Source organism: Manduca sexta, chromosome 9 (genome assembly GCF_014839805.1).
Source record: "Manduca sexta isolate Smith_Timp_Sample1 chromosome 9, JHU_Msex_v1.0, whole genome shotgun sequence".
Classification (NCBI taxonomy): Eukaryota; Metazoa; Arthropoda; class Insecta; order Lepidoptera; family Sphingidae; genus Manduca; species Manduca sexta.
Genome location: NC_051123.1, coordinates 6896777 through 6910160, shown reverse-complemented (window position 1 = coordinate 6910160; position 13384 = coordinate 6896777). Strand labels below are relative to the sequence as shown.

The window sequence follows — 13384 nt, the reverse complement described above, 5'->3', positions numbered from 1 at the left end:
TTATTTATAAAGACCCTTTACAACTTGTCAGTTGTACGAAACACTCGTGCGACACAGTGTTGCGAGCTCTCTTTAGAAAATCCGACACACAACACACACGCTGTATGGAGACACTTATAAATGGAAAACGGTCCGAGGAGATCGTCTGAGTATGTAAATCACTGCGTTATCGTATCATGTTGCACATACTTAATTAGCTAGATTGTTGGAGGGCGTCCGACTTTATTTGCTAGTGATGGCCGTATGTCGATATGTCGTGAAGATAGACAAGATGACTTGTAATTTAAAAAACGTTTATAACGCTTTTAAATAGTATTTACTATTAATTAATGCATTTTACCACGAACGTCAAGATTATATCTGGGCACTGTTGATTGGTCTTTGAACACTGTTGAGGCCAATTTTAGCTTTATTTCATCCAGTTCAATTCGCCTCTTAACTGCATGCTGTCTGGGAAATAGTAAAGGGCACAGGCCGCGCGAAAATAGATAATCTGCCTATAAAGTTGCCTTCGACACCAGCCCGCTGTCTCTAAGAATCAATTGATGTGAATGTATTCCCTAATGATCTGCGCAAAACAACTTTTAGGAAGATGTTACGAAGGGTAAATGTGCTCAATAGTACTGATTTAAATGTTTATGTTAATGTAATATAGTGAATAGTGTATAATAGGGTATAGTGAATCACATTAGGAAAATGTCTTCTATGAATATTTTATTAACAGTGTATGCCTTTTCTTGTGTTGCAGGTAGGTTTTCTATAATAGCACGTTGGTACTCATAACCTTATAATAAATTCTTATAGGAAAAATAAAATAAAATATTAGTTTTTACTCGAGATACAAGACACGATATTTATCTTCCCGGATTATACCTCCCCTAGGTCCAAAACTATCTCCATACGAAATATCTTGGAAATCAGTTTAGTAATTCAGCCGTGAAAGCATAATAGATGGACAGACAGACAGAGCTTCTTTCACATTTGAGCTATAAGAATAGAATTATGCATAAGTATGGATGGATTGTTTAGATTAACAAAATAATTTCACCACAAGCTTGTTGGAGGAAAAAGTCTCATCCATAACTGAAATTCAATTGATATTATTGTAGCTCCCATCTCATGACATCAACTATCTTTTGTATTCACATTAATGTCCCTATGTAAAATAAAAAGTTATAGTAACAAGTTTCATATAGCAGATGCAGTCCCCAGAACATCCAATAAATCAAAAATAAAACTATATAAGCTCATTCACATTCATCCCTCGTTATATTTCGAATTACCGACGCTCCTTGCTTTTTAACTTAATCGATATTTTAACATAAAATAATCTTAAAACTTAATAGAGTATCGTTACATTACGTGTCACATCACTACACCGAAACAAAGAGACTATTGGCGGTCTGTCGTCAACATTTTTTCTGTTCGTTTTTTGGTCGCATCCTCGAGGGAAGCGGTGCACTCTACGCGGCTTTTCTTTGCTTTAATTTCCTTGTTTGTTTTATTTTAGGCCAGGTGATTTTAGGGTGAATAGATAAAATATTGTGGACCGTAATGTAAACTGGCTTAAGGATTGAAAAAAAATACATATTACCCGCTACCTAGGTGTCACACACAACATCACGCATTTTATCCCCGAAGGGGTATGCAGAGGCGCAACCATGGCACCCACTTTTCGCCAATTGTGTTCCGTCCCATGATGTGATAGGGGGCGAGCCTATCGCCATATCGGGCACAAATTCCAGACTCCGGGCTGATACTGAGCAGAAAAACCCAAATATCACTTAGCCCGACCTGGGATTCGAACCCAGGACCTCAGAGCGCTGCCATATGACCTATATACCTAGGTGTCATATGAGTATATGTTATATGGTCAATTATTTATACATGAGATTTTGTTAAAATCTTTTCAACCATATTAACTCTACTCTCTGTAATTTAATAAAGAACCCTAAGTATATCCAACAAACTTTGAGTTAGCAAACGAAATATAAATGGAGCGACCTATAATATTGTAAAGATGATTTAACATTAATTAAAAAAAAAAATACTGGACTCTGGTGCACGAATAAAATATGCTACAAAAAGGAGTACAACAAATGATTTAAAACTGAACGAATATAAACAAATTATTTGTTAAAGTCGAAGGACACAAGTTTTTAATAAATCCCGACTCACAGCAAACGCCTTGTAATAAAACCTAGCAGCAGACAGTGCAAAGTATTAGAGTACTTGTAAAATTTATAGGATCGCGGCTCGAACAATCGCCACATGGTTCCATAAAATGTTATTGTGGAGCTAGCTCTAGCGATATTGAAAACGCGACCAACGCGGGAGGTGTTTAGGGTTTAACGATTTGACACTCGTTCTTTGTACCTTAGAAAAGTACGTTTATGTTTGCACTTATGATGTCAATCAAGCTTTACGGATGGCTATAGCTATAAACTGTTAATTAAATGGCAAGAAAGATATCGGCGTAAATGAAAAGGTAAACAAAAATATAAGTGGAATTGTCACATACTCACGCCTTTAATCCTAGAAGGGGTAGACAGAGGGGTAACTGATGAATCCACTTATTGTATGCACTTTTACACATGGAATAATATGGCATAATGACGTTAATGTAACAAAAAAATCAATTGCCTCAAGTTTTAAACTAGTAATGTCACCCGTAGTCATACAGTATAGTATTTCGTCTCATCATTAATGTATTTTGTTTTTTAATTTCTTACCTAATTAGTTGTATGACTTCCTCAGGACACGCAAGCAGCCGCAGCGGCTCTCACCTCTCTGGGGCATGTCTACACAGCTATAGGCGACTACCCGAATGCACTGGCCAGTCACAAACAGTGCGTTCAGCTAGTAAAGCAGATGGGGGACAAACTGCAAGAGGCACGGGAGATCGGCAACGTCGGAGCCGTGTATTTGGCGATGGGGGAGTTTGATTCAGCTGTTGACTGTCATACACAGCATCTCAGATTAGCTAGAAGATTAGGTGATCAGGTAAAGAAATCCAGCGAGTAATTTACATCTTATGCTTTAAATTGCTTATCGCGAAGATTCCAAGAAGAAAAGTTGTGGTGACGAAGCAACTTCAGCAACAGAAGAATTTATCCGTGTAATATTACTATAGAAAGAATTTATTCATGTATGCATTCGAAAACATAAATGTGAAATTAAGAGTAAGTAGAGTAGTAAGTAAGTAGAGAATTAGTAGTAAGAGTAAAGTATGTTCAGAATATACGTAATTGTACCATAATAATGTATCTATGTATCTATAAATTTAAATCTAATATATCTAATGTATCTATAAATTTAAAATATTTTGTAACATTTGCTTTCGCATTATATCCATATTGTTTTTATCCCAGGTTGAAGAAGCTCGAGCGTATTCTAATTTAGGATCATCATATCACTACAGAAGAAATTTTTCACAAGCCATCGCATACCATGAAAATGTATTGAGGATAGCCCAGAATTTAGGAGACAGGGCTATCGAAGCTAGAGCATACGCAGGCCTGGGACACGCTGCGAGGTAAACAACAAAAAATACATTGGTTATGTGGATGTAATATTTTTATAGTGGTTACAACTCATTTTACAAATTAGTTTAATAAAAGAAACGTTTTGTTCTCATTTTAAAATTACACATATTTTTACAGATGCGCAGGAGACTATGCTCAAGCAAAGAAATGGCATGAAAGACAACTAGATGTAGCCCTTGCGGCTAGAGATAAGGTAATTATATTTCTAAATAACTCCTAAACAATATTTTAACTGACATTCCACATAATCCCAAAAAATTGTTATATCTACCGGTAATAATATTACATTGATAGAAATAAAATTGACCGATAACTATGAAAATGTATCATAAACCTAAATAAATGTCAAACCAGCGTTCTCAAACCCATGTTGAGAAAACAAGGACCTCATTTCTACTCTAAATCACCAGAACTAGCATTAAATATATTGTTTCCCAGGCTAAATTGGGCTGTATTAATTGCAGGTTGGAGAAGGTCGTGCGTGTTCGAATCTGGGCATCGTGTACCAATTGTTGGGCGAGCACGACGCCGCTCTCAAGTTGCATCAGGCGCATTTGTCTATCGCACGACAATTACAGGTACCGAACGCTTTCATACGGACGTAATTACTCAAAACAAGTTCACTGTGAATACCTGAGAGTTTATTTCAATCAATATTCCAAAAATTCGGTCAATTTGTGGTATATGAGTGATAAAAACTTTTCCTTCTTTGTTGGTTTGTTTTATTTCCCTTTTAAGACAATTAGATTTTTGAATGAGAGCGACTTTCAGAGCAAGTATATTTTTTTTTTAGAGCAGATAACCTGGTCCCCGTATACTCCTAAAGATCAATGTAACTTACGAAACCCAAAAAATACCTAACATACAGTTTAACAGTAATCAAAAAATAATAGCGCCGCCTTTGTATCGACGGGTTTTGGATTTCATTGTTTTGGAACAAACATTTGTTTAAAAACAGGTGCTAATGAACAGGTTTGGTTGTTGGTCACGTATTGTGCTACCACGTAACAAGAGAGTGAAGTCTTTATCAAAAGTAACAATAACTAGCTTGAACTCACAAATCCACCTTTATTACAGTCCATTTCAAGCAGCTATATTCACACCGCCGCCGACTTTTCCGTGCCGCTAGCCGAGTTTTTGCAAAAGACCAACCTAATTTCAAAAATGTTGCTTAAACTAAAGAAACTTTTCCAAAGATGACTTGAGTGTGCGCCAAACTAATAATAAACTCATTTCGTTAATTGTCAACACTTCTTATTAAAATGTATTGGTAAATGTAAATTACGTTTATAGACACTTCATAAGGTCAATGATTTTACGTTGTCGCCCAAGGTATCATAATTGAGACGTCTTTGTATTTAAAAAATAAAAATATGAAATACCCACAAATCAAGAATAATGCAGTGTTTTTTACAATTTTAAAATTGTAGGTAGTGGTTATGAGTTTATTGTACTAATATAAACCACATATTCTCAGGACAAAGCCGGTATGGGTCGAGCTTACGGTAACATTGGCAACGCGTACTCAGCGGCCGGCTTCTACGAGCAAGCGATCAAGTACCACAAACAAGAGCTCACGATATCCAAAGAGGTCCACGACAGAAGTTCCGAAGCGTCGACGCACGGGAACCTCGCCGTGGCGTACCAGGCCCTTGGAGCTCATGATATGGCGCTTTTTCACTATCGAGCGCATTTGGGTAAGATTGAAATTATGTTGAATAGATTAACAAAAGGATTGTACAGTAAAAATACATTTAAAGATATTAGATGTAGTTATGCCAATAGGAAATAAGGCCGGCATAACTAAAAATACTTGAAAAATTATCGCGAAAAACCCTTTAAACAATTTATGCGTGTTGCTATGCTAACAAAAAAATATCAAGAAAAATTACTTCTAAAAGCAAATATATTTACGACGTAAACATCTTATGTATAAAGAACCTCTAGAAAACATTATATAATATACAACATGTTTTGTTTCTTTAGGAATCGCCCGTGAACTAAAAGACGCGGCAGGTGAAGCGTGCGCTCTGCTCAACCTCGGCAACTGCTTGTCCTCGAGGGGCGAGTTTGCTCAAGCAGTGCCTTATTACGAACAACACCTGATGCTGTCGCAGGAGCTCGGGGACGTGACGGCGGAGGCGAAGGCGTGCCATTTCCTCGGATATGCTCATTACTGCTTAGGGAATTATAGGGAGGCTGTCAGGTTAGTATAATAACTAAAGATGCAGTCTTATATGTTAAGAGTCTAAATTTTAGACAGTTTTTGATTGTTGTTGTTCTGTATGCAATCGTTTCTGTTAATGTAAAAACGGCATTTATAAACAAAATAAGGCTGAATAAATATGGACACCTTCAACGACAGGAACGTTAATTAAAAAAAACTCTACAAGTTGTTAGCTTCTGCGTGGCTCCTTAAAGTTAAGTCTTATATGAACAATTTCTAATTACAGATACTACGACCAGGACCTTTCGCTAGCCAAAGACCTTCAAGATAAAATGAACATGGGTAGAGCGTACTGCAATCTGGGCCTTGCCCATCTCGCCCTAGGAAATCTGGAGACCGCGCTGGAATGCCAGAAATACTTCCTAGCGATAGCTCACATGACACAGCATTTACAAGGAAAATTCCGGGCTTTGGGAAACATCGGCGATGTTCTCATCAAAATGGGTGATGTTGAAGAGGCTGTGAAAATGTATCAAAGACAGCTTGGATTTGCTAGACAGGTGAGCTTTACAGCTTCAGTTTTTTTTTAGTGGCAACCGATTCCTCTATACTGAGGAGTAGTACTGCCAGTGTCAACTTCAGTTTTATATTGTATTGAATAAAAATGAATATTATACGATTTTCTAATTTCACGCTGTCCAACTTCTCTAGGATATTCTATGGTTGGATTGGAAGTTCAAATCAAGTCTATAGTCAAACTCATGTGATCTGTTTCCATAGGCTCGTGATAGATCATTAGAAGCAGCTGCTTGTGGTGCGCTAGGTCTTGCACGACGACTCCAAAGAAGACTCGATGCTGCATTAGGACATCATACACAGGTAAATATCACAATTTCCTATTTATATATGAACTGATTCCACTAATTGAGTACAGCACATTTAAAATAATCAAATGATAGTGAAAGTAAAACCGTGAATTCGAATACCCAATATTTTACCAAATTATGTACTTTTTAAGGAATTGACTTTACGCCAAGAGGCGGGAGATGCTGCTGGGGAGGCGAGGGCTCACTCGCACCTCGGAGCTGTCCACATGGCGCTGGGACACTATTCACACGCAGCCAGGTGTTATCGGGTAAGAAATGACGAAACTACGAAAGAACGTATTCATCTAAAAATGTTCCTTACCCTTAAAAACTGTGTTCAATTAAAAACGTAACGTAACGCTTCTTATCTTTTTTTTATATCCCCTATTTAAATCTCCAAATTATTTGAACTAATAAGAAGAGAACAGAGAGTGATTATTTAAAATACATTGAAAACTTTCCGTCGTATTATAAATGCTCTTTGCTAATAACTAACTAACTCCTATTGGTAAGGAGGAAAATATTCAAAGCCAAAGTATTTCTTCAGATCTGTACGAACTTAAAATATAATGGTGATATTTCCAGGAGCAACTTGAAAGAGCACAAGAGCTACAAGACTGTGCGTTAGAGGCACAGGCGTATGGAAACTTAGGTATCGCCAAACTGAACATGGGACATTATGAAGACGCGATTGGATACTTAGAACAGGTAGGTCTTCAAAACACTAACAAAAAAAATACAGGCACAGTTAAAATTTTGAGACAAGTGCAAGTCAAAATAATAATTTTGAGACAAGTGCAAGTCAAAGAAATAATTTTGAGACAAGTGTAAGTCTCTCAACCAGTCTCAATAATCTAAGCAAACTATACCTACTATTTAACTTCTTGTCAAAAAAAATCAATAAAAATATACTATCCTTATTATGCTAATTATCCTACAGCAACTAGCAATCCTGGAGCGCGTGAACACACCGACCTGCCAGTTGGACAAGGCTCGAGCTCTCGGCTCGCTGGGCGACTGTTACGACGCACTCGGCGACCCTGACGAGGCCGCCAAGTACCACGACCAACATCTCGCCGCTGCACTCAAACTTAACAACTCTAGAGAGCAGGAGAGAGCTTACCGAGGACTTGGGCTAAGTCATAAGTGAGTATCTGGCAAAGATTTATATATAGGCATATCCTAGGTGTATGATGTCAAGGGTATCTTCTTTGAAATAGAAGTAAATGTATTGTCAGGTATTCTTGGCTATATAACTTTTATAGAAGAAATGACAAATGGTGGTATAGCGTCTGTAAATTTTGATGAAAATGACGTTAATTATTTTGAATATGCTAGTCTAGAATATCTATAAAAAATAATAAGAACTTCATGAAATCCAAGACAAACGAACAATGCGCAACAATTTAAACTCAAGACAATCAATAGACATCACAAATACTCATACGACTATTTCATAATACTTACTAAATATACATTTGTACAGATCGGTAGGTAACCTGCAACAAGCGCTAGTATGCCTAGAGAAGAGGCTGGTGGTGTCGCATGAGCTGGGGGTGCCGGAAGCGAAAGCGCAAGCGTATGGAGAGTTAGGGGCGCTGCATATCGCACTCAGCAATCTGGAGCAAGCCGTACTGTGCTTGGAGCATCAGAAGAATATTGCTAAGTAAGTAATATTGTAATATTATTGGCAGGTTTTAAAATTGGAGCAGGTTTTACAGTAATTCCAAGTCACCTACTATTTCGTCTTAAATTAGTTGGTATTAAGGGAGGGCGAGGATTACTCTTCACCCTCTTGAATTCTGACGAATTGACACATGTTCGTGTTGTTCTTGAATCTTTTTGTTAATATCATCACTCATAAATAAGACGTATTCCTTTACTTTTAAAATAATCTATACTAATACTATAAAGCTGAAGAGTTTCTTTGTTTGAACGCGCTAATATCAGGAGCTTCTAAATCATTATTACATTACTCCTAAGTGCTATAAGCTACTTTTTATCCGGGAAAAACTTTCACGCGGGCAATGCCGCAAGCAAGGCTATTAATTGATAGTAATTACCATGAGCTCACTATAATCCATAACCTGTCTGGCACCAGGGAGCTAAACAACCAGATAATGGAGGCGGAGGCGTGTCACTCGCTGGGAGTGGCGCAGCAGGCGCTCGGCGACCACGCCGCCGCCGTCCGGCACCACCGCGCAGAACTAGAACTAGCGCACAGACTCGGACTCACACATTTACAGGTATTGTCGCTTTAACATGTATTTCCATGTTTACATATGTTGCGAAAATTACAATGTTTTTCCATGTAGGAAAAAAATAGAAAAGACAATTCATGATTCCTCCTTTATTTATCTCTTGGGATTATTGAAAATCTTCACTGACAAAAATTTAGAAATATACATTTCATTTTGCACATCAAAAATAACATACGACCTTGTAATAGTGAGCCAGTAAAATATTAGGAAATTTTCGTGGCGTTTCGAAGACTATACATGATAATGTTACTATTACGTTTAATTTCTGTAAGTCATTTTTATCCAAAGGTCAAATAAAGTTCTAATTTCAAAATCAAAATATGGAAGTTTATTTATGTTAATTGATAATTGATTTGCTAATCTGATTCTTTATTATTCAAGGCTCGTGCATGCGGCGGGCTCGGAGCTGCGCACGCGTCCATGGGAGCACACGCCGAAGCGGGACGCTGGCATGAGTCACGATTACGACATGCCACTGCTTCAGGTAAGATTGAAGATATTATTACTACTGCTACGATAAAGACGTGTTAAGAAGAGGTTGTATAAGTATGTGACCTATACGCTCATGGTAAAATTGAACGTGGTAATTCTGGGCTAACCTAAATATTTATGCTTAGCAACACAAATAAAAACAAATACTTCATGTATATTAATAATATCCTTCTGTCTTACTTTAGCACTTTCTTCCCAAGTATAGTTCTCCAGTCATCACGGTTCATTGGAAAATGTATCGTCGGCCACAAATGTAGATGATCAAATTTAAAACTTCAAAATGTTTCTACACATTAAATTTATATAAAACTAGCTTTTGCTCGCGGCTTCGCCCGCGTGAAGGTGTTTTCCAGGATAAAATTCCACTGTTTGATAAAAGTCTTGCTACATATTTTCCCGGTACTTATAGGTTCAAACTAATTTTATCCCCAATTTATAATTTCAGTTCAATCAGTCGAAAATCTAAGAACATTTATACAAACTTTCATCCCCTATGTTATCCCCTTAAGGGTAGAATTTATCAAAATCCTTTCTTAGGGGATGCCTACGTCATAGTAGCTTTATGCATGTAAAGTCTTAGCCCGATCCGTCCAATGGTTTGGGCTGTTCCTTGATATATCACTGTCAGTCACCTTTGAGTTATATATTATATTAACAACTGAAGTTAGCTAAAATTGAGTTTCTCGAAGCCGACCCCTATTTATGTACTATGTATTTTGAGACTATGCAATTTTGTCGCGTTCGCGATTCACTTTCACTTTTGTTGAGTTTCAGAACGCGATATTAGATTCTCCAACGCGCACTCGAATTTGAACTTTATGCAGCGGTAATAAATTACAAATTGACTCTCCATTTTATTTAGAAAACGTTTGTATGGGAAATAGAAAAATGCTGTTTTGAGGATTTTCCCGGCAATTATTCGAATTTTTCTCACCTTTTAAACCTTCCCTAGACCTCCACGAATAATTCAAGACCGAGATAAGATAAATCCGTTCAGCCGTTCTCGAGTTTTAGCGAGACTAACGAACAGCAATTCATTTTTATATATATAGATATAGTAAAGAAAAAAACAATTGTTGCTAAGGAGACAAAAGTTTAATCTTCGAAATATCGAATTAGTTCAGCTACTTTTATGTCTGACTATTCACTACATTTTTAATCACTCATTACACATGTTGAAGTAACCACGTGGTACTTGTCCACAGGCGACGCTCGCGGACGAGCGCAGGCCCTCGCCGACCTCGGGCGCGCGCACCTCGCGATGGGCGCGTGCGGCAGCGCCGTCTCGTACCTCAGGCAGGCGCTCGCCGCCACTGAAGGGCTAGCCGACGTAGATGAAGAGGTGAGCTAAGTCTTTATTGATATTATCTTCGCAGATAAAACAGTACGGGATGTAATAATAAAATATATTATTTTAATAGGTTCTCCGTTTATATTATATTCTACTGAGCAATCAATATATGTTCAACGTACTGCTAATTCAATTGTTAATTCTTACGTAATTCACATGCACGCCAGAATTTTTGTTTTGTAAAATCTCTTTTATCACAAAGCCTTTTCAATCTTAAAGTTAAAGAATAAATTACGACAGTCTTAGATGAATATCTACTAATTATAGTAAAATTAAATTTTTAGGCCCGAGTGAGACATCGACTCGGCTTCGCATTGTGGGCTTCAGGAGAGCTAGAAGAAGCGAAGGAACAACTGCACGCCGCACTAACAGTACTGGAGTCGAGCGGAGACAAACACCGCGACAGGAAGACAGTTGCTCTGTATACTTCTACACAACATGCTTTGCAAAGAGTTTTGGTTGGTGAGTATCGTGATATAACCTCTGATGAAAAGGCAATTCGTGGAAATAAAAGAAAATTCCATTCGTAATAGAAAATGTACAAAACCTTTTGTTCGACTGTGGACATCCTGTGATTGATGAAATAAGCTCATCTGAGTGTCTTGGAAAAAAAAACATACAGCTGTTAGCCGTTGCAATAAAAGAAATACCGTAGATTATAATTTGCATTCGCATGTTACATGGTAGCTTCAGAACCAAAAAACATTTTTAGAAAACGAAATTGAATTTTTTGAAGACCAAAGATTTCAAATCCAGTTATAATCTTTTTTTTACAGAACTGGGTCGTCACACTGAAGCTCTAGTGGTGGCTGAGAGAGGTCGATGCCGCTCACTCGACGCCGTTACTGAAAAACCACCAGGCACGTTGAACCAGGCGAACCTGGAACTACACACTGCACAGAGGTAAGATTCCATATTCCATTCATAAAGCGAATTAGAAAGTATGACTTGAGAATTACTAGGAATAATTAAACTAACTTATTTAATGTTATCAAGTATTTATAAAACTTTAAAAGTGAAGGATAAATTTGTTCATAAAAAAGACGAATTCCTACAAAAAACTACGATGAAAGATTTTCTTGTTCAAATAACAAATCAAAATAGCAGAGGCAATTAATGTTAGTACGAATTAATTCGTAGACTTTAAAGTCTACATTTGGTCTTGGAGACTTTCGTTGCGAAATTCCTTGGAGTTCCTAATATTTACAACGCGACATTTCTATTATACTGAATAAAACATGCACAGACACTGTTGGGAGTATTAGTATTGTTCTAATTTTTTTTTATATCTATGTTAGGAACAATGAAGAATTGAACAAAGATCGCGTTGAGCCGTGGAGTCCAGCAAGCGTCGAACAAATACTAGAGGTCGTGAACAAACAGAAAGCACCTGTGTTGTACTACAGTTTAGCTGCGGGAAGACTTTATGCGTGGTTACTGCAACCGCATAAGGGTAAGGATCCAAAACCTTTATGATGTAGGTTGTTTCTTTGAATGCGGATCTAACGATACTATGTATAAGATTTATAATACCCTCGGGATTTTTTATACTAACTCAAGAAGAATTTTCGTAGAAATTTGATGAAGAGATAATTTGAAGCTTATTCTAAACAATTATTTTGCAGGTATACTAAGATTCCATCAGATTTCTCTTCTCGACGAAGCTGAAGACAGTGATAACAGCTTGCCTGACGTCAGCCCTGACGACCTTCAACCTAGCAGTGGTAAAATTCTTCAGTTTTTATTAAATTGCTTATTTATTGCACATAATGTACTTAAACAAACTCTTGGCTCCAAAAATAATGACCGTGGATTCTGGAACATTAGATTTAAAACCAGTCTACAAACGTTTATTCAAAAGGACTTACAATTTCATATTTTTATGACATCTGTTTTTTCATCACTAATAATTAAGTAACAAATATAACTAATTGAAAATATTTATATTTTTAGGTAGTACAGGTAAATTGGAACGTTTCATCGGCGAATGGTCGACTTGGCTGAAAGCAGCCGCTGAACGTAGGAATGATGAAGACCAATGGGATCCCGATGAAAGGCCCAGCACTGGTCTTGCGAGAATGGTAAATATAAAATGATGTCGTAAGAAAGTTAAAGTATAAAATCAATATATCTATATTTATTATTATCAATATATCTATATTTATGATTACCCACCTTTTCTTTACTTTACTTTTTTCGAAAGTAATCGATTCCTGATTTATAAAAAAGCCAATGAGACCGTTAAATTTTTTTTTTTAAACCTACTCCGTAACTGCTTTCAACACTTTTCGCTGATCCTCATAATTTCGCATTTTTTCATTCACGCCCACTTAGAAAATTCACCCGATATATATTTTACCTTTGATTTTTATTTTCTACCTTATCTTTTTTCGTTTCAGGTCACCCGTAACCACCTTCTAAATTCATCAAACTATTCGCTGAGTTCGTTGTTCAGTGTGGGTTCGGTCGGTGGATCTGTCGCTGGCTCTGTTGCAAGCCTCCAAGGCTCTACCAGGTGACTTAAGAATTTTACTATTACTAATAATTTTGCGTTACTGTGCATATTTCAAAGTTTTTTTTAAAGTTATTTGAATGACGTTACCAATAATAAAATAAAATAAAATAATGAAATACCTCGATATTCAAATACTATAAAGGTGAAATCGAAAAAATAGCTCTTAGTTAAAACACTGACCATTATG

At 36.9% G+C, this 13384-nt stretch overlaps 1 protein-coding gene across 1 annotated transcript in view; it reads left to right on the top strand.

The window, feature by feature from the left end:
- LOC115441325 (tetratricopeptide repeat protein 28) overlaps positions 1-13384 on the top strand; it is an 84231-nt gene that overhangs the window by 62630 nt on the left and 8217 nt on the right. Inside the window, exons 8-28 of the mRNA XM_030166072.1 lie at positions 2758-3003; positions 3372-3535; positions 3663-3738; positions 4010-4123; positions 5023-5242; positions 5532-5751; positions 5999-6272; positions 6493-6591; positions 6731-6847; positions 7164-7286; positions 7519-7724; positions 8065-8244; positions 8680-8824; positions 9221-9323; positions 10537-10673; positions 10967-11144; positions 11459-11585; positions 11981-12135; positions 12308-12406; positions 12636-12763; positions 13082-13197. Coding sequence (XP_030021932.1) covers positions 2758-3003; positions 3372-3535; positions 3663-3738; positions 4010-4123; positions 5023-5242; positions 5532-5751; positions 5999-6272; positions 6493-6591; positions 6731-6847; positions 7164-7286; positions 7519-7724; positions 8065-8244; positions 8680-8824; positions 9221-9323; positions 10537-10673; positions 10967-11144; positions 11459-11585; positions 11981-12135; positions 12308-12406; positions 12636-12763; positions 13082-13197 — 3227 coding nt within the window. The remainder of the gene's footprint in view (positions 1-2757; positions 3004-3371; positions 3536-3662; positions 3739-4009; positions 4124-5022; positions 5243-5531; positions 5752-5998; positions 6273-6492; positions 6592-6730; positions 6848-7163; positions 7287-7518; positions 7725-8064; positions 8245-8679; positions 8825-9220; positions 9324-10536; positions 10674-10966; positions 11145-11458; positions 11586-11980; positions 12136-12307; positions 12407-12635; positions 12764-13081; positions 13198-13384) is intronic.